The sequence below is a fragment of the Lycorma delicatula genome, chromosome 5 (assembly GCF_047948215.1).
Source record: "Lycorma delicatula isolate Av1 chromosome 5, ASM4794821v1, whole genome shotgun sequence".
NCBI lineage: Eukaryota > Metazoa > Arthropoda > Insecta > Hemiptera > Fulgoridae > Lycorma > Lycorma delicatula.
The window spans coordinates 119,112,367-119,132,262 of record NC_134459.1 but is presented as its reverse complement, the minus strand read 5'-3'; the positions used below and the strand labels follow the sequence as shown (position 1 = coordinate 119,132,262).

The following is a 19,896-nucleotide window of genomic DNA, read 5'->3' as shown; positions in this document are numbered from 1 at the left end:
CAAAATGTAAACTCGATTGTAACAAAACTACAAAATTTCAATAAACAAAAGGGAATGTTTAATTGTGACTTCTGAGTGTTCACAATAAAATTCAACTAAATCATAATCATTCCTTATCTCATCAACAAATGAATAATGTCAAATACATTAGAGCAAAACTGCATGGAAAACTGTTGAATGAACACAAAATTTAAGTAACTATCTCCGAATTTTTTAATCTTTACTTTGATGTATACTCACAAAAATCTCAATCAACTTGCTGCAGGTGGTTTTCAAAATTTACCCCAAATAAAAAGAATCAGCTAATAAATTGTTGAATCGCTTCTTAATTTGGTGCCTATCTCACCTTGAAGACGTAAATATTAAAAAAGTGAAAAAGTTTTATTTTCAACTATTTAATGAATTTTTCAAAGGGTCAAGTTAATTTTTCCAAACAGACATTATAACACTAAAATAAACCGAATGTAAAATATTAATAACAAAGTTTTAATTTGTTATGATACCTCTTGGATGAGGTATACAATGTTAATTTAAGGCTGAAATCAAACAGCGAAAAGGAAAATTTTTATTGTGCCCTTAGTCGCAGATTGAGACACCATCTTCCCGATTGACAGTACCACTAACAAAGATGGTAACTGCTGAACAGAAAGCCTTCAGTTTTTTGCAATTCGCTATTTTGCTTTTGTTCATTAAAAAAGAGATTATTAAATTATATTAACAAGTTCTCTTAATATAAGGTGTTACTTTTGAATATCTTTGGTTCCAACATCCTGTATTATATTTTCTCCAACCAGTTTTCCAGAAACTGTCGGGTCTGGGTATGTGTGTGTACAGGCAAATACAAACGCTGAACTCTATGTAAGCTTATGTACTGCCTCATTATTGTGAGGCAGTACAATGTAAATAAAAAAATAAATAACATACAGAGAACATAAAACTTATACTCACAATTAACATTATTATGTACAAAACCAATAAATAAGAATTTGTATGATGGACAGCTATACTGCCCATCATAATAAAACTTCATCAAAAACTTACCTGTCTTTTACAAAATATGTACATACTAAGAGAGACAAAACACTCAATATATTTAAAATACATTTTACCAGTTCTATAAGCTTGAATTCATGATGCCAAAATGAAAACAGTCAATATCAACTCCTTTTAATAATAACCTTTGTTGTAATGATAATACCTACATTTTTTTATGTGTGTGTACAGGCAAATGCAATTACTGCTACCAGCTTGCGAAGACTGACACAGCTGCAGGTGTAATGCAATGTGCAATTTAAGTGTAAATGTACAGTAAAATAGTAGTCTGGAACAGACTATGGTCAATCACTCCTGAGATGTGTGATTAATTTAAATTCAATTACCAAAGAACACCCGTAACCACAGTCTAGCATTCAAATCCATATAAAATGACTCAAAAGTCTTTACAAGCATTCAAACATTAGAACTCTTGACTTCAAAGATCAGCTGATTTTGCAATGATTAATTTAACCACTACACTAACCCAGTAAGGTAATATTAACAATAAGTCACAAAAAACCTCAAAAATTTAAAATTAAATTTAAGAATTCCTTTAAAAAATAATAATATTTATCTGTTGACAAGTATAATAAATTTATATATAATATTTCAAAAAGTAGCGCTACATTTCCCTAGCAAATTCTACCTTTGTTTCTGAATAACAGATACGAACCCTTATTACTTTTACTGTGATAAAAAATTCAACTTTCAGAACGTTTTTACTTTTAATGGTGCTGCTGGGTTCAATGGAATTGAAAAGTATACTAACAACTTTCTTAGATAAGTCTTAGAAGGTATTAAATATTCATACAGCTTCTAAATGTAACACCATACCCAGCAGACATATTTATGTAATAAATATGATAATAATAAATAATCATAATTTGATATTTTTATATAAATTATTTGCAATAGTATGTGATAAAAAAGATTCATACCATTAAAATAAAACAATAAGATCAAGAAATAATTATGTAATAATAACTCCACATATACAGTTTCCCTAAATTAGAGAAAAACAGAAATTATAAATTGTAAGGTAACAAAAAAATATATACAAATACTTCCAGTAAAATATCATATACAAGTCTAAAAGCAAAAATAAATTTATTCGCAATTAATTTAAAAAATTAATTTTACATTTTACTGAACTTCCTTTCAAGAAATCTAAACACAATGTCCACTGCTGTCAAACTGCAATATAGGTATCATGAAATCTCCAAATATTTTGAAATTAAATAAAACATCAAAAAATTTTACTTTGCACTATTTTCTAAAATCACATTAACCAAATGAATTATAATATATTATGCCATTTTTTTTATATTTTTATTTTCATATAACTAAAATATTAAAAAGTTTGGCTTACACTCTTATGAAAATTTTGAAAACTAAGAAATATTTTAGTACAAATAATTATTGTCTTTTTTAAAGAAAAAGAACAGAATATAAAAAATAATTAAATTTTTAAGTTAATAATGATGATGATAATAATGAAATACTTTTAACTTTATTTTTTGGTTTTTTTAACATTTTTGGTAAAACAATTATTTGAAGAAATACAACAGTTAACCTAATTAAGAAATTAATAATACTGTTGTGTAACTCCAGACAACTATAATTTTGGAACAGATTGATGCGACACTTTAAGCTGTTAAATTTCATTTTTGTCTGTCAGAAAAATTGTAAATTGCCACTGATATTCTATTAATGTAAAATTGTTAAGGTTTCCCGATAATATAACCACGAACATTACATAAAAATTGAATGTCAGAATGTTCAAACATCATTAAAAAAAATATATTATAATTATTAGAAATGGACAATAACATCGTAAAGAATATAAAGCAAATAATAAGCCGTTAAACAAGTAGTATAAGGAAAGTGAATTTCAACAAATAGATTCAAAAAAAAAAAAACCAAATGCATGAAATTAGAAATAATAATAGTAAAATAATAGTAAAAAATAAATATTGTAACAATATATAATTTACAAAACAAAATGGCAGTTTATTTTATAATAAGCAAATAAAAATGGTAACTTTTTAGTTAAATAATCTTAATTCTGGTAACATAAGTACTCCATTTTAAGATAAATAGTATTAACCCATTTGTATGCTTAATTAACTTATGTTCCTAAAAAATATATGATATTTCAGTTAGTTGATTATTAATATTAATATTTTATAACTGCATCAAAAAAAGTTCAGAAGAAACCATTTTCAATGTTCATTGGTCCACATACATTTTTACATAATATCCCATACTAATTCAGAAAATCTGTTAAGTTTATTTTTTCTTCTTATTTTGCATTATCAATTAGAGTCTTCACTTGGATTAGGAGAATAATTTTCATTTAATATAGAAGTTTCTTCAACAAGTTGAGGTAAAACTAATTTTGTTCCTTCAGTTGTTTCTTCAACACTATATGAAACTAATCCCCAAACATTCATAGATTCTTTAATAGGAAATGAAGTATCAAGCAAAGCAGATTCATCGACGATTGTAGTTGTTTTCGGAATATATTCATTTGAAACAGTTGTATCAATTATTTCTTCTTCTGATGAGCTACTTGGACTAGTATCAATTATATCTTCTTCTGATGGGCTACTTGGACTATCAAATAAATGCTTGTAAAACAAAACCAAAAAACCTGCAAATTTATAAAAATAAGAAATGTACTGGAATGGAGAGAATCAACATAGACTGCAGTTGAGCATGGCCTAAAAACCTCTAGAATTTAACAATAACTAATATTTTGTATCCTATGCTACCCATTAATTTTCTTGAAATTTTGTGCAAAAATATTTTGAATATCATGATAATGTTGGTTGTACTGGTACTATGCTGTAGCTGTACATTGCTAAATTAAGCAATGACAAAAAATTAATAGCATATTCAAACAGTTTAGGAATACAATACAATTATTTGTATTAAAAAGTGTACTACTTCAACTACATAATAAAACAAACAGCACCACCAGATTGAGTTTTTTTTTTTTTAAATAAAAAAATCTCTGAAATTCACACTGGATAAAAGGATACTTTTAAATTCAAAGAGAAATGTTATTTAATTTAAAAAATACATATAACAAACAAGAACATATATAACTTAACTAGCGGACCCGACAGACGTTGTCCTGACGTGGCATTGTTCTGTAATAAATGCACAACACATAAATATAAGTAACTTATTTAAGTTAAAATTAGCAGGAATGTGAACGAAATATCATTAATATGACTATTAGTATGAATATTATAAGTTTGTGATTGTTGTATTATTTAATGGGTTTATTGATTAATTATGTGTAGTATGGTTAATATTTATTTTCACTAAATATAGAGATGTATGATGAAAATTGAATTAAAAAATCAAAAATTAATAATTGGTGTAATTAATAAATTTTCATCCACATTACTGATAAATTTCACTTAAGATCATTCTAAAAAAGTACCTCCTACATTTTTTTTTGTTTAATAATTTTGAGGTTCTATAATCATGCTTAATTAATCAATTAATATAAAAATTAAAGCTCTGTAAAAAAAGCAAAGTAGTTAAAATTTCAGTAGAAATTTTTATCGTGTTTCTCATTCTTTATTTTAACACCTATTTTACCAAATTTTAGATAATTGTAAATTAAAAACAATTTTATAAATTTTTTTATAAAATTAATCAGCTAAAAATTATAATTTCAATTTTTTAAATATAATTTAAAAAATTATATTAATTAACAGTAAGGAGTAACAGTACAAGGTGAAAAAATAAAGATGCTACGATTTGCTGATGATATAGTAATTCTAGCCGAGAATAAAAAGGATTTAGAAGAAACAATGAACGGCATAGATGAAGTCCTACGCAAGAACTATCGCATGAAAATAAACAAGAAGAAAACAAAAGTAATGAAATGTAGTAGAAATAACAAAGATTAAACGAAACGTGCCTTCAGTAAGAAATAAAATTTGTTTACATCAAAAATTAATTTAAATGTCAGGAAAAGATTTCTGAAAGTATATGTTTGGAGTGTCGCTTTATATGGAAGTGAAACTTGGACAATCGGAGTATCTGAGAAGAAAAGATTAGAAGCTTTTGAAATGTGGTGCTATAGGAGAATGTTAAAAATCAGATGGGTGGATAAAGTGACAAATGAAGAGGTATTGCGACAAATAGATGAGGAAAGAAACATTTGGAAAAATATAGTTAAAAGAAGAGACAGACTTATAGGCCACATAATAAGGCATCCTGGAATAGTCCCTTTAATATTGGAAGGACAGGTAGAAGGAAAAATTTGTGTAGGCAGGCCATGTTTGGAATATGTAAAACAAATTGTTAGGGATGTAGGATGTAGAGGGTATACTGAAATGAAACGACTAGCACTAGATAGGGAATCTTGGAGAGCTGCATCAAACCAGTCAAATGACTGAAGACAAAAAAATATATAATTTAAACTATAATTATTATAAGTAACTTTAATCTTTATTTTATAAATGTTATAATTTATTTTACGAACTTACATTTTTATTTTCAAAGAGCCGTTCAATATTCATAAGTTGCATAGATTCAAATGAGAACTGACAATTTAAATTTGTAGGTTAAGTTGATTGTTATTGAATGCACGTTTATACATCATTGAAATTCATGAAAAATACTCACTTTAATACTGCACCTTACAAATTTGCATGATGTATATTTTTTAATTACACTTTAAAACGTTATTTCAATAAATAATAATATAACATAATATTCTCAATAAGCGCGGAATTCTAGCAGACTCGGCAATGCTTCGTGGAGTATACGTCAGATTAAATGAACACAATTGAAAGTTTCAAGAAACCTTAAAAAACTGAACATTAGGAACTTCATAAAATTTAACCTTTCACTTTATAAAAGTCAGAATGTAATTAAATCCAATTGTCAGAACAGAACTATCGGGTTTAATTCAAACTACTCTCTAAACACAGTAATCCGTTAAAAATACGAATTTTAATGTAATAACAACACTAAGCTACGATGCAAGCAACTTATATGAGAAAAAGCAACAAAATAAAAATATTTCCTAGAATCTGATTGCAGCACCAGCTACTGGGTCTGACTGATATGCCAAAAATTAATAAAAAACTAAAACGCGATAGCAGCGCTGCCTACCTGATCCAGCTGTGAACCTTATCCATCCCAAGATCAACAACACATGAATAAATTAATTAATTAAAAAAACGTTTTCTATCGTATCAAATTGTCAATCTAAACCATTCTCAAATCCCCTTGAACACACACAAAAAATTTCATTTTAATCAGTCCAGCCGTTTAGAAGGAGTTCAGTGACATACACACACACACAAGAAATATATATAAAGATATATATTTAATATATAACTTAATCATATAAATCAATAAACATATGCTTAAAAGAAAATTGCTGCACCTAATAACATATTAAAATAAAAGTCCAATCTATTCCAGTCTGAATTTTATTATACACTGGATGTGTAATAGTTTTGTGGAATGCTGTCACAATCTAATCTAGTTTTAAAATTGAGAAAAGCATCATACAATTGCATTAAATATAAAATTGCTAGCCAAAAAACCGTTTCTTTTGTTTCTGAGTAAATTAACGTAAAAATGAAAAAGTTATTAAAGGTAACATGTTTTAAAAAAAATCATTAAAAAATCCTTTTAATTAAAATGCATTCTATTCAGTAATTACAAGTTATCCTAATTTAACAAGTTTTTAATTTACTTTCATATTTAAAGTCTTTAGAACTTAATTTAAAAAGTAAAATAAAATTATTCATCTTGATTTAAAATGTATAAAATATTATAATTTTTATTTCAAAAGAAATAAATTTAAATTTTTGTACTTACAACAGACGTATTTAAAATCTCTTTGAAAACTTTTCAAACAATTAAAATTTTCAGTTTAAATTTACAGTTGGTTTAATGTTTTTTTAATTAATAATTGGCTATAAATTTTAAATGAGATTTAATCAGCAACTTTATTTATTGCGATTTCACTTATTAAATTCAGATTGTCTACCACCAAAAATAGTTTCCTTTGTATTGAATAAAATAAATTCAAGATCCATAATTTATGCCACAAACTGCATACCCACGAGTCAGAAGTAAATACACAAGAAAATAAAAATTTTATTGCTCACCTTGTGTCGAGGACTTATAGATCTATCAGGTCTAGTATCGAACGAATCAAATGCATCGATTGCATCTTGAAGCTCAGATTTTTTAAGGTTACTTAAAGTTGGATTAATAGATATTAAAAGAAAAGTTAATGTAGTTATAGTAAAACACCACATCTTGCAGCAAGTGATCTCACTAATGATGAACTAACATCTCAGAATCCACAAACATATATATATATATATATATATATATACCACTCCGTACGCGGCAACTACCACTCCATTCGAACGTAAATAAATATTCCCTCAGTATTCTGAACAGAGGTCAACTGATTCTAAAGTACTGACCAGGTTAAGCAACATGATCTTCTAAACGATATTCCCTTCTCCAATACAGCATTACCACATCTGTACTACTTTAATTAACGAGCTATAAAATTACATTATCATAAGTATTAACAAATAGAATATTTAAAACTTCTTCTACAACTAAAATAATGTTTTGTTTTTTTTTGTGGTTGGGATATTATTATTATTAATAATTTAATAATAATTAATAATTAATAATAATAATAAATTAATAATTTTAATAATAATTAATAATAATTTAATAATAATTAATAATAATAATAAATTAATTAATAATTTGTTATTATTATATATATATTATTATTATATTATATATTATAATTATTATATATTATATTATTGGTAATTATATATATTTTTTTACCAAAGATGACAAAAAAAGTTTCTTGTGAAATTTGCAAAAAACATTTAAAGTTTTTTGGCAATACTTCAAACCTAAAACAGCACTTAACGGAAACATCTTTTACAGTTAATTGAAAAATTAGGTAATAATAATAACAAAAAAGTAAACACTTCTGAAACTTCTACTTTGTCGATTAATCAACCACACAAACGCACAGCACCAGTATTAATTGATCCTGCTCCTTCCACACCAGCAGCCAAAATATAAGTAGTAAAATTTCATTTAATAAAGTAAATATGGCTCCGCCTAAAAAACAACTACGTTTATTTGGACGTTATGACAAAGAATTATCTATAGCAGTAAAAACTGCAATTGGTAGATTCATTATTAAAATGGTAGCTATTGATTTCTAACCTTTATCATTGGTTGAAAATCCTGTTTTTTTTTTAGAATATACAAGGAAATTGCAATCACTGTATATGCTACCCAGTAGGAAACATTTATCATCTACAATGCCACTGAGACAATATAGTCCACCAGTCTATCAACTGAGTTACCAGAGGATAGCATTCAATTCTGCCACAAATTTACTTTGAAATATCAAAAAAAATTAAAAATATGTTAAATTCAATAAAACATATTTTAGTAACTATCGATATTTGGTCAGCTGATGACAATAAATAGTTTGTTATATTGACTGGTCATTTTATATACAGTAACAAACTACATTCAATTGTACTCATTACTAATGAAATATTAGTTGCTCATACGGGAATGGCAATCAGCTGTATTTTAAAAACAATTTTTGAAGAATGGAATATCACCAACAAAATAGTGGCAATAGTTGCAGACAATGGATGTAATATATAAAATTCAATTTATGAACGATTAAATTTGTAATACCATCCGTGTCTGGCTCACACCCTTAATTTATCTGTACAAGATGCTATAAAAAAGAACAAAGAGTTCTCAGATTTATTGAAAAAATGCAGGTATCTTGTTTCACATTTTAAACAGTGTTACGGCAACTAGCAAATTAAGGGATAAACAAATGACCATGGGGAAACCTGAATTAAAACTTAAAAAGGATGTCTCTACCAAGTGGAATTCTGTTTTAATGATGCTAGAAAGACTATTGAAAGTAAAAGATCCATTGTCTGTTACTACATCTGAATTTCCAAATGCTCCTCAATGGATGCCTTAGAATGGATAATCATCATTGATTGTATTAATGTTTTAAAGCCTGTTCAGCAAATTACTTTCGAGTCGTCAGGAGAAAAATATCCGATAATGGCATTAATTGTTCCCTTACTAAGAGGGTTGCAACATACATTAAATTTTTTAATTCCAAAAACAAATGTTGGTGTTAATTTAAAAGAAAATTTACTTGAAGTTATTGGCAGGAGTCTTGGCCATTTGGAAGGTAATAAATTTGTAGCCAAAGCTAGTTTTGTTGATCCGAGATTAAAAAAAAAAAACATATTTTGCATAGAAGAAAATGCATGCCTAAAAAATGGATAAATGATGAGGTTACAAATTTAATTAATTCAAGGCGAAAGGACGTTGGTACTCTACCGTTAAATGAAAATCTTAGAACCTCAGACACAACAAATTCTAACAATGGTCTTTGGAGTTTATTTGAAAAAAAATTATGTAAAATGACATTATGTAAACAACGTCAACTGGAATATTGCAAATATGACAATATATGGAAATGCCAGATCTTAACAGATTGAAAAATTCTTTGGAATATTGGGAATTGCATAAAAATTCATTACCTGAATTATATGAGATAAATTTAAAATACTCCTTTATTCCTACAATATCAGTTCCCTCGGAAAGTGTTTTCTAGGCCGGACAGCTAACCAATTTGAATATTAATTAAATATCTCAAAAAAAAACCTGGACAAAAAAATAACTTTTTAAATGGTTATTTTAACGCGGAATTTTAAACTGATTTATCTTTTATAACTTGTTTTACCTGATATTAAGTTCAATAACTTTTAAATTTGCAAACAAAAATTAAAACCATAATTTAATGTGTGTTTGTGTGAATAAAATTAATCAAAATTAAATAGATCGTAAGCTAATGTTTAAAAAAAATTATAATTGGCATTTGAAAGTGATGGAGAACATTTACTTTGTTTAATTTTTACTTTATTTGATCGTTTTGATATCATATTTTCCGAAAAACCCTAATTAATGATTTTTTGTAGCGAAAATTTAGCAGTGCTGCTTCAAATTCTTCTCTTTTTAATAAAAAAAAAGCTCACGTGTACTTTTGTAGTACGTAAGAAGTTATACTTCTTTGGCGTGAATAAATAAAGAATTTTTTTAAGCATTCAAATTTGAACTACTGAGTCAAACGATCGATAGATGACATTAAATACCATGAATAAATGTTTGAATAAATGATATTTATTCTATACAGTTTAAAAAGTACTGAAGTATTCGTTGTCATATAAAGAAAAGTTCATGGAATATATTTCGATTAGTTTAGTTCCATTAATTCTTCGGATGCGATTGAATAGCCACGAGGGTTATCATCAGCTTATTATATGAAAAATATGATGCAAATAGTTTTATTTTATAATGTATTTTATCAAAATTTTTGAATTGGTAAATTTAAAATTGTTCATACAAAATCAAGAATTTATCTGATGTTTGTTAATTTTTGTTATTAAAACATATAATTTTACTTGTAAAAAATAATACTTACATAAATATATCCTCAAATCTTGATACACAATTTACACAAAAAATAAATATACGTTCACAGTTTAAAATATCCGTCTTCAGAAATCCGTGTATATAAATATATATTTATTACGACTCAGTATGTTTTGTTTCCAACACTTGCTAATCACTTGATTGCATTGAACGACTGACTGAATTAAACACTACACGCATGTGCGTGCAAACTGATCCACTTGGGCCAAGGCAAACCTTCATGGTGTGTTACATCGGCGCAAGCAACTTCCGTAACTTGAGTGAAAATACAGTCTGATCAGTTTCTTCTAACACGCCAAAAGAAGTAACTTCAAAAAATTAATATATGATTCTTGCATTTTATTTAAGTGTTATCTTTTGTGTAATTAATAAATGTGAAAGTGGAATGATAATAGCGTGGCGATATGTTAATTTACAAGACCTGGAAATGATAACATATAGTTACGAGTACGAATTTAAATATATTTTTTTTATAATTAATATTAGGAGTGGTGATAATATAGTGAACAAAGTAGCGAGAAATGACGTCAGAAAATAAATATGTCTCATTGCTGGGCTTAGTAATTGTGAGTTAAAATATTAACTCAAACGAAAATGAAAAGTAGTAGTAGTAGTAGTCTCTCATCATTCGTAATCCTAATAGTAATTAGTATTCGCCCTATTCATCTTCCAAATCCCAGCGAGTGACGAATTAAAAGTTGTTATTAAAATTTGTTAATCATTCATAACATTAGTAGTATTCGTCAACATTAGCAATTAGTAGTGTATTAATAATGGGAAGCGCCGTCAGGAATTACTTCAGAAGGTGAATAAGGGTGATATGTATGAGTGTAAATGAAGTGTAGTCATGTACAGTCTAAGATCGACCAGTTCTGAAATGGATGGTAAATTAAAACCCAACCATCAAAGATCAACGGTATCCACGATCTAGTGTTCAAAACCGTATAAAAGTATCTGCCTTTACTAGGACTTGAATCTTTTAACTCTCGACTTCGAAATTAGCTGATTTGCGTAAACGCGTTCTCCACTAGACCAACCCGGTGGGTAAAAGTACTTATAGCTAGAAAATTTATCTTAAACTAATTTCTCTAAAGCTATAAATGACAAAATGGATAATTTAAAATAATATAGCTTGTACCGTACTTTATTTTTGAGCTAGCCATTGATTCCGGCTTTGTTTTTTTGTATCACATCGATGTTATGAATTTATATTTACTCTTAAGTTTTTACTAATTCGCGCACAGTTACTTACACAGCCACACACAAACATTTTGTTTTTAAAAATTTTTGGTTCTGTTATCACAAAAAAATAATAATAAAAATTAATCAAAATAAATAATTAGTTAATACCTTTCAAACAAACTTTATATTATTTTACATATTTACATGTAGAAATATATTTTTTTCGAAATTCTTTGATGCAAGTCTATTTCGCCTTTTTGTTATTAACTGTCCCGCTTTTGAAAAAATTCGTTCACAGGGAACAAAGGTTGCAGGAATGCAAAGTCTAGTTTGCATTATTTTGAATAATCTTGGATAAATTAACCGCCTTTCTTTCCATCAAAAGAGAGGATTTTGTGTTCTTGAGATCAGCGATTATTTTATATATTTATCTATCTCTAAACTTCCTGCTACTGTTGGTTTGAATTAGTTAAAATTGACGTTACTTTTTTATCAAAATCTTCCCATGCAGTTGAAATGGAGGGTTCAATAATTTCTTGTTCGGTTTCAAACCTATCGCCTTGTTCGATCTAAATACTTCGAACTTTCTGTGAAAGTTTTGTGTAAGCATTTTGGTAAGATTCTTTAAAGCCTTGTTCTTTAAAGCGAGGATCTAATAGCATGTCCAGCCTTAGAAAGAAATACAGATAATAACTGTTGTGATACAATGATAGTAAACATAAAACTGATTATGATGTCAAACTTAAATTTCCTTTAGAAATTACTTTATTTTCACATACATAGATAAAAATAAAATAAATACTTGACTAACTTTTCACAAAAATAAAAAAAAAACAAAAAAAACTACATTTTGACAGCAGGTATAAGAATGGTAGTTATAAAATCCAGAAAAAGATGATGGTCCAAAATTAAATAAGGGATTTTGAACAACTCTTTTTTAGTTTTACATTAAAAAATAACTTTTATACAAAAACTGATTTTATAGCAAAAATGATTACCAACATTTCGTGTATAACATTATTGACTGTTTTATAAATTTTAAAAGTAAACGGTACGTTAATAAAAATTTTAAATTATTTTAAATAATTATAGTTATGTTTTGATAAAGGTTGAACATAGAAAATATATACAGAGCAATCATAAAATAAAATCTTATATTAAGTATGAAAATTTACAATCACTATCACCGTCATTAATTCATATTGCCTTAATTTATATAAATAATTTATATTTTTTTATCACCGTCACTAATTTATATTAGTGACGGTGATAAAAAGTAGGTCTTAGTGATATATAATTTCACTATGCTTTTATAACCTGCTTAGCAACAGACTTTCCTTCTAACTAATTTTCAAAATAATGTCATGTATTACAAAGGTTGCCTCCAGTTGCCCCAAAAGAATTTCTAAGCAATAATAAATTGCTATTTCTAATATTTTTCTTTATCTAATGTATTTTAAACAAGTAATATTTTTTTTTTTTAACTCCGGATCCACTGTTAGGCATTCTTCAGATGATGAAATTGAATGACTTATAGCGAGTGTGTGATTATGCCATGCCTGACTGGGATTTGAACCCGGGTAATGGAACCGGCCATGGACCTCCATATACAGGTGATTCTGCTGCAAAGCTTCGGCAGCAGAAAATGGATACTGGTTGGAGCGTGCAGCTGGTCCATTTTTTGATAAAGGAAGTCGACGCTCTTACCAAGAGAGAGGGATTGGTGAATGACATGCGGAAGATCGCTGAGGACGCTGTCCTGCAGGCTGAAAATTGATGTCCTCTCCCTGCGGTCATGTAGAGACGACGGTAGCGACTGTGGCGGTTCCGGCACTGCTGGCTGATCAGTTGCTGAAGGTTGGGCAAATTCACATCGGTTGGGTGTCCTGTCGATTGTCAAGAGATCCGCTGAAGGGCGATGTTATCGGTATTGGAGGAAAGGGCACAGGGCTGGGTTCTGTAGCAAAAAAAAAGGTATTGCTTTAATTGTGGGGCTGAGGGGCTTCATCAGAAAGACTATCAAACTGAGGCAAATACTCCTTTTGTAAAGTTCGATGGCATTCACTTGGAGACCGTGGATGTAGAACCAGCAGCAATAAATGAGACCCATTCATCTTTGCTTTTGGAGATGACCTACAATTGGGACAGTCTCGTTCAGGAGGGGTGGATGTTCAAGTGTCCCACTTTCAGTGATTGGACAGGGACTTCCTTTGGTACTTCACAATGGGGGATAAAGTAAGACAGTAGTCCCAGTGGGGGATCCCTTTGGGGTTCCCATTAGAGGCGTGGCATCAAGACCAGAGGCATGCGTCAAAGACTAGAGTCCCGGTGGGGGACCCCTCATTAGAAGCATGAGGAATGATTAAAGACAACAGTTCCAGCTACCTAGGCGGAACTTTCCTGCTGAGGTAATTTGAGGCGATGGCATCCCCTGGAGCTGTGTATATGCTTTTAGTAGCATGCCCGTACTATTGGTGGGTGGGGGGGGGGGTAAACAACGGGAAAAAATAAAAACAACAGATTAAAAAATAATTTAAAAAAGCATTTATGATAAAATAATAATAAAAATAATTAGAAAATGTTACAAATACCTCAAAAATAAAACTGTACAAAATTGTAACATATGTCATGCTTAGTTATACTACAACTATAGTAATGTAATAAAGAAATAGTAAAATTTAGTAAAAATTAGTAACTATCATACAATCGAGCAAAATACTTCTTTCTCAATAAAAATGTTCAGAAGCTTTACAAAGATGACAGTTTAAACAATATAAATAATTTATGAAATAAGCAAGTTTATCTGCAATATAAATTTATGAACAATATATATTTTTCTATCATTCAAAGGATAATGTATACTAACAATCTGTATGTTTTATAGTTAATATTGATATGCATTTTTGGTAATACTTTCAATGACGGATATTTTAAGATCTGATATTAAAAATGTACATAAACAATTACATGAAGCCATAATTCATTACATTTATACCAATAAATATTAGGATATATTAACAAATTTTTTTGTAAGGTAACAAAAAAATATATACAAATACTTCCAGTAAAATATAATGTACAAGTAGTCTAAAAGCAAAAAAAATTTATTCGCTATTCATTTAAAAAATTAATTTTACATTTTACTGAACTTCCTTTCAAGAAATCTAAACACAATGTCCACTGCTGTCAAACTGCAATATAGGTATCATGGAATCTGCAAATATTTTGAAATTAAATAAAACATCTGAAAATTTTACTTTGCACTATTTTTTAAAAATTAAGCTGGTAATTTCATTTTTGTCTGTCAGAAAAATTGTTAACTGCTACTGATATTCTATTAATGTAAAATTGTTAAGGTTTCCCAATAATATAACTATGAACATCACATCAAAAATTGAATGTCAGAATGTTCATACATAATTTAAAAAAATATATTATAATTATTAGAAATGGACAATAACATCATAAAGAATATAAAGCAAATAATACGCGGTTAAACAAGTAGTATAAGCAAGTGAATTTCAACAAATAGATTAAAAAAAAAAAAAAAAACTAAATGCATGAAATTAGAAATAATAATAGTAAAAATAATATTGTAACAATACACAATTTACAAAATAAAATGGCAGTTTCTGTTATAATGAGCAAATAAAAATGGTAACTTTTTAGTTAAATAATCTTAATTCTGGTAACATAAGTACTCCATTTTAAGAGAAATAGTATTAACCCATTTGTATGCTTAATTAACTTATGTTCCTAAGAAATATATGATATTTAAGTTAGTTGGTTAGTACTATTAATATTTTATAAATGCATCATCAAAGTTCAGAAAAAACCATTTTCAATTTTCATTGGTCCACATACATTTTAACATTTATTTCGCTACCGATCGTACCTTGAAAAAAAAACTCTTGTATGATCAGATTCTCACAGTTATATAAAAAATTATCTAATTTTATTATATAAAAAATTTAATAAATTTTAATAATAAGTCAAGCTCTTCTAACATATCCTGTTTCTTTCCCAATTTTCCCTCTCCCTTTTTCAATTTTCTTTTCTCCTCATTTTCCTTTTCCATGACCTCTTAACCGTTTCCCCTTTCCTCTTTACCCCATTCTCTCATTTCTCCTTTTCCCCCCATTTTTCAGCGCATAAATCGGTTCAGTAGTTTTTTAGTCAACAGCGAACACACCTACGAACATTGCCTTTTATATATTTATAGAAGGAAGTGTGTATGTATATCTGTTTTGTTTCGTGAATATCGCAATACAGGCGTCACCTAACGGGTATAGTTTTTGCAAAATTTTTCCTTTTCACGTAATTAATATATATTGTTATATGAGCTAACTCGTACCGTAAATACAATTTCTCTAAATATCTCGACCCCCAGCGCCACGTAGCGTGCCATTTTTTGCAAAAATATCTTTTCACATAACTAATACGAGGGTAAGTCAATTATTATCCGCAATGTAGTTATAAATTTTATTGGAATAAAAATAGGAAATTTACATGTACATCATTTTTCAACATATTCCCCTTGCATTTCAACGCACTTGGTCCATCGTTGCACAAGCTTCCTGATTCCCTCGTAAAACAAGGTTTTCGGTTGAGCTGCGCGCCAGGAATGCACCGCTTCTTTCACTGTTTCGTCCGAGGTAAATCGACGCCCCCTTAATGACTCTTTGAGTGGACCAAACAAGTGGTAGTCAGAAGGAGCAAGACTATATGGAGGATGAGCCAGTACTTCAAAGTATTGTTTCTGGAGCGTTTCAGCAGTGTGGGCAGCATTGTAATGTAACAACACCTTTCGACAGCAGTCATCGGCGTTTGATTGAAATTGCAGGCTTCAGCTTGGCAGTAAGCATCTCACTGTAACGCGCACTGTTTATTGTCGTGCCCCTTTCCTCATAATATTCCAGTACTGGGCCTTGTGAGTCCCAAAAAACCGTAAGCTTCAGTTTTCCTGCGGACGGTTATTAGCGATCCAAATGTTTTTGGCAGATGTTCAAGCGCGTTTGTTTATGCAACTGTGTGAGTTGTTTTGCGACTTATCTTGCACAGACTTTATGAAACCCAAGTCTGTTTTGGATGATTTCGTAGGCAGAACCGCGACTAATTTGCAGACCATGTGCCACTTCATTAAAAGTTACTCGTCTGTCTAAGAAAACCATGTCACGTGCACGTTCAATGTTTTCGTCATTTGTGGCTGTAAACGGTCGTCCGGCTCCTTCGTCGTGCGTAACACTTGTACGACCATTTTTGAATTTTTCAATCCATTCGTAGACACTCCGTTGCGGCAACACACTGTTCCCGTACTGTACCGAAAGTCATCGATGAATTTCGGTCCCTGATACATCTTCCGACCACAAAAAACGAATCACTGAACGTTGCTCTTCTTTGGTGCAAACAGAAAGCGGAGCAGCCATGGTTAACGGCAGGGCAGCGATGATGGAACTAACCTAGCAGCATCAAACATAACAGCAATTAAACAACGCATGCGTCATCTACGCAGCACGAAAGTACTACCAACATAAACTGCGGATAATAATTGACTTACCCTCATATGTATTCTGGATATGAACCGAATCGCATTATAAATACAAGTTTTCCAAATATCTCGACCCCAGCGGGTTCAAACTAATTCAGAAACCTTCGCCGGCGTGCCCACAACTCACCAAAGTTTCATCGCAATTGGATAAATGGCATAGGAACGCGTATGGAACAAACATTCATATAAAAAATAGTGAAAGTGGAAGACCAATGAGATTTCTAATGACAGTATTTTCTTGGGTGATTTGTTATATAACAACTAAAAATTGTACTAAAAATACCATATAATATATAAAATCTCTAAATATAATTCAAATTTCGATATACCTAAATGTCATGTACAGAATTTAAAAATGAGTCAATTAGTTTTGGATAATTCTGAAACTTTAATTTCTGTAAAATTATGATTCCTTGAAATTATGTTTATCAATTTAATTCATAAAATGTGTTTTTACTTACCTGGCTATAGCAGTAATGGAAAATTATACAGATTGGTCAAAAAAAAAAAAAATTAAAAAAATTGTTCTGACTTAGAATAATAATTAAATTAAATATTTTATTTTTTCTTTTACATTTCTTAATAGTAATTTTAAAAAATAAGAATTTTCAGTTAACCATTTTAAAATATAATTTCATAATTATTAATTTATTTATTTTACATAATCTTCCAAATAATTTTAATTACTTTTGTTTATATTTTTTAAAATTATTTCACTGACTTTAAAGTCATATTAATAGACGTCATTGTGCAGACTGTCTGAAGACTTTATTTAAGTATGAATTTGCTGTCCAATCAGCTGGGGTTCATCGCACATGTCACAGAAACATGCAAGAAGGCGGAGAGAGTTACATCTGCGATTGTTGCTTTAATGGGGAATGTGGTTGGCCCTCGAGCCTCCAAAAGAAGGATCATTGCATAGTCAAAACGGTTGTTTCGACTATGTTATATGCAGCCCCAATTTGTTGTAATAACTTGAAGAAGAAACGTAATAGAGCTTGATTGTATAGTGTATACCGATGGCTGGCACTGTGTGTGGTGCAAGCATATAGGATGACCTCGCTGGGGGCAGCTCTGGTGTCACTGGTATGCTGCCACTAGTTTTGTTGGTGAAGGAATGTCTTGCTAGATACCAGGGTGCAGATATTGGAAAAGCCAAGCGGGAGCTCATAAGACAGCAAGAGAGGTGGAACAGTGACAACAATGGAAGATGGACGCATTGGATAATTCTGTACATTGGGACTTGATTAAACAGGGGGCACAGGAAATGAACTTCTGGGTGGTTCAATGGTTAACAGGTCATGGGTTGTTTGGAGTCTACCTCCATGCCAGGGTGAGGTGAGAGACACCAATGTGTCAATACTGTCACGAAGCGAAGAACATGATATATACATTTCTATGGTATCCCTGATAGGCATCGGCCTATCCATTTGAAAGGGAAAGTTTCTTCAGAAGAAATAATGGAAACTATGATTGGATCAGTATAGGGTTGGAACCAATGTGGGGTTTGGTTCAGATGCGTCCTTGCTAAAAAACTGGAGGGAGAATGGCTCTGATGAAAGGAAGTAAGCCTGAAGATGAGGGTGGAAGGCTAGCTTGCAAGGGTGGCCAGCGAGGTCCATCAGGATTGCTGCTGCTGGATGCCCTCGCAGGATGATGAAAGCCTTCATTTGAGTATGAATCCAGGAGATCCTGAAGACACATGGTGACGATGGTAAACCTTCTGGTGATTCCGTCACCATGTCATATGAGAGGGGGAGGATTTTTAGTAGTATAGGCTACTAGGCATCTGGTAGCAGATTTTCCCTCCTCCAACACAAAACAAAGTCAATCAGCAATTTAAGTAATTTAATTGGTAATTTTAAGTATGAACTTGCTGTCTGCTAGTCAATCTCTCTGTCTCCCTAAATGGTTTTCATGTATGAACAGCATATCCAGTATGTATGAAACTTGTTGAAAAATTATTACAACCTTGATTCATACTTAAAGTTTCATCAGTAAAATTTGATTAAGAGCATTGCTCTTCTGAGGATAAAGCTAGAATTCAGGTGTCACATCATGGATATAAATTATTGTTAGATATTATGTATTTATAGAAGTTACTGTAATTTATTAAAAATTAATATAAATGTTAATTCCTAAACCCAGACCTGAACACCTTAAGAATACTTAAGTTTCAGGTGATGATTTGAAGTACTTTGTAAGTTTATGTACTAATATTAAATCATTAAAAGTTTATTGAAAGATTATGGTAGTATTCTAATCCATATCACATTTAAACGTTAAACAGGGTTTCTACAACCATTAGAGTCATTATCTTCAGTATTCATAATTATGCCATATCACACGCACTTGGGACTTTGAGAGATAATCCAGTTAAATATTCTTACATATACTATTCATTATATCCAGTAAAATGCTTGAAAGTGGTTTTCTATTAATATATTTTTATTTACATTTTATGAAAGTATTTTCTCTATTTTTTATGAATGTAATAAATTTAAAACTCTTAAATAATAGTTAATTTCTCAAAGTAGTATACTAGTAGGACTGGGACA

General features: G+C 29.7%; 1 protein-coding gene across 6 annotated transcripts in view; it reads right to left on the bottom strand.

Annotated features, from left to right (window-relative positions):
• LOC142325337 (uncharacterized) overlaps nt 1-6,162 on the bottom strand; it is a 60,073-nt gene extending 53,911 nt beyond the window's left edge. For 3 of the 6 annotated variants that reach the window (XM_075366961.1, XM_075366959.1, XM_075366963.1), the window contains exon 1: nt 5,547-6,162. In XM_075366961.1, coding sequence (XP_075223076.1) covers nt 5,547-5,588 — 42 coding nt within the window. In that variant the 5' untranslated portion in view covers nt 5,589-6,162. The remainder of the gene's footprint in view (nt 1-5,546) is intronic. The other 3 variants (XM_075366960.1, XM_075366964.1, XM_075366965.1) reach the window with 2 other exon arrangements.
• Nucleotides 6,163-19,896: the final 13,734 nt, after the last annotated feature.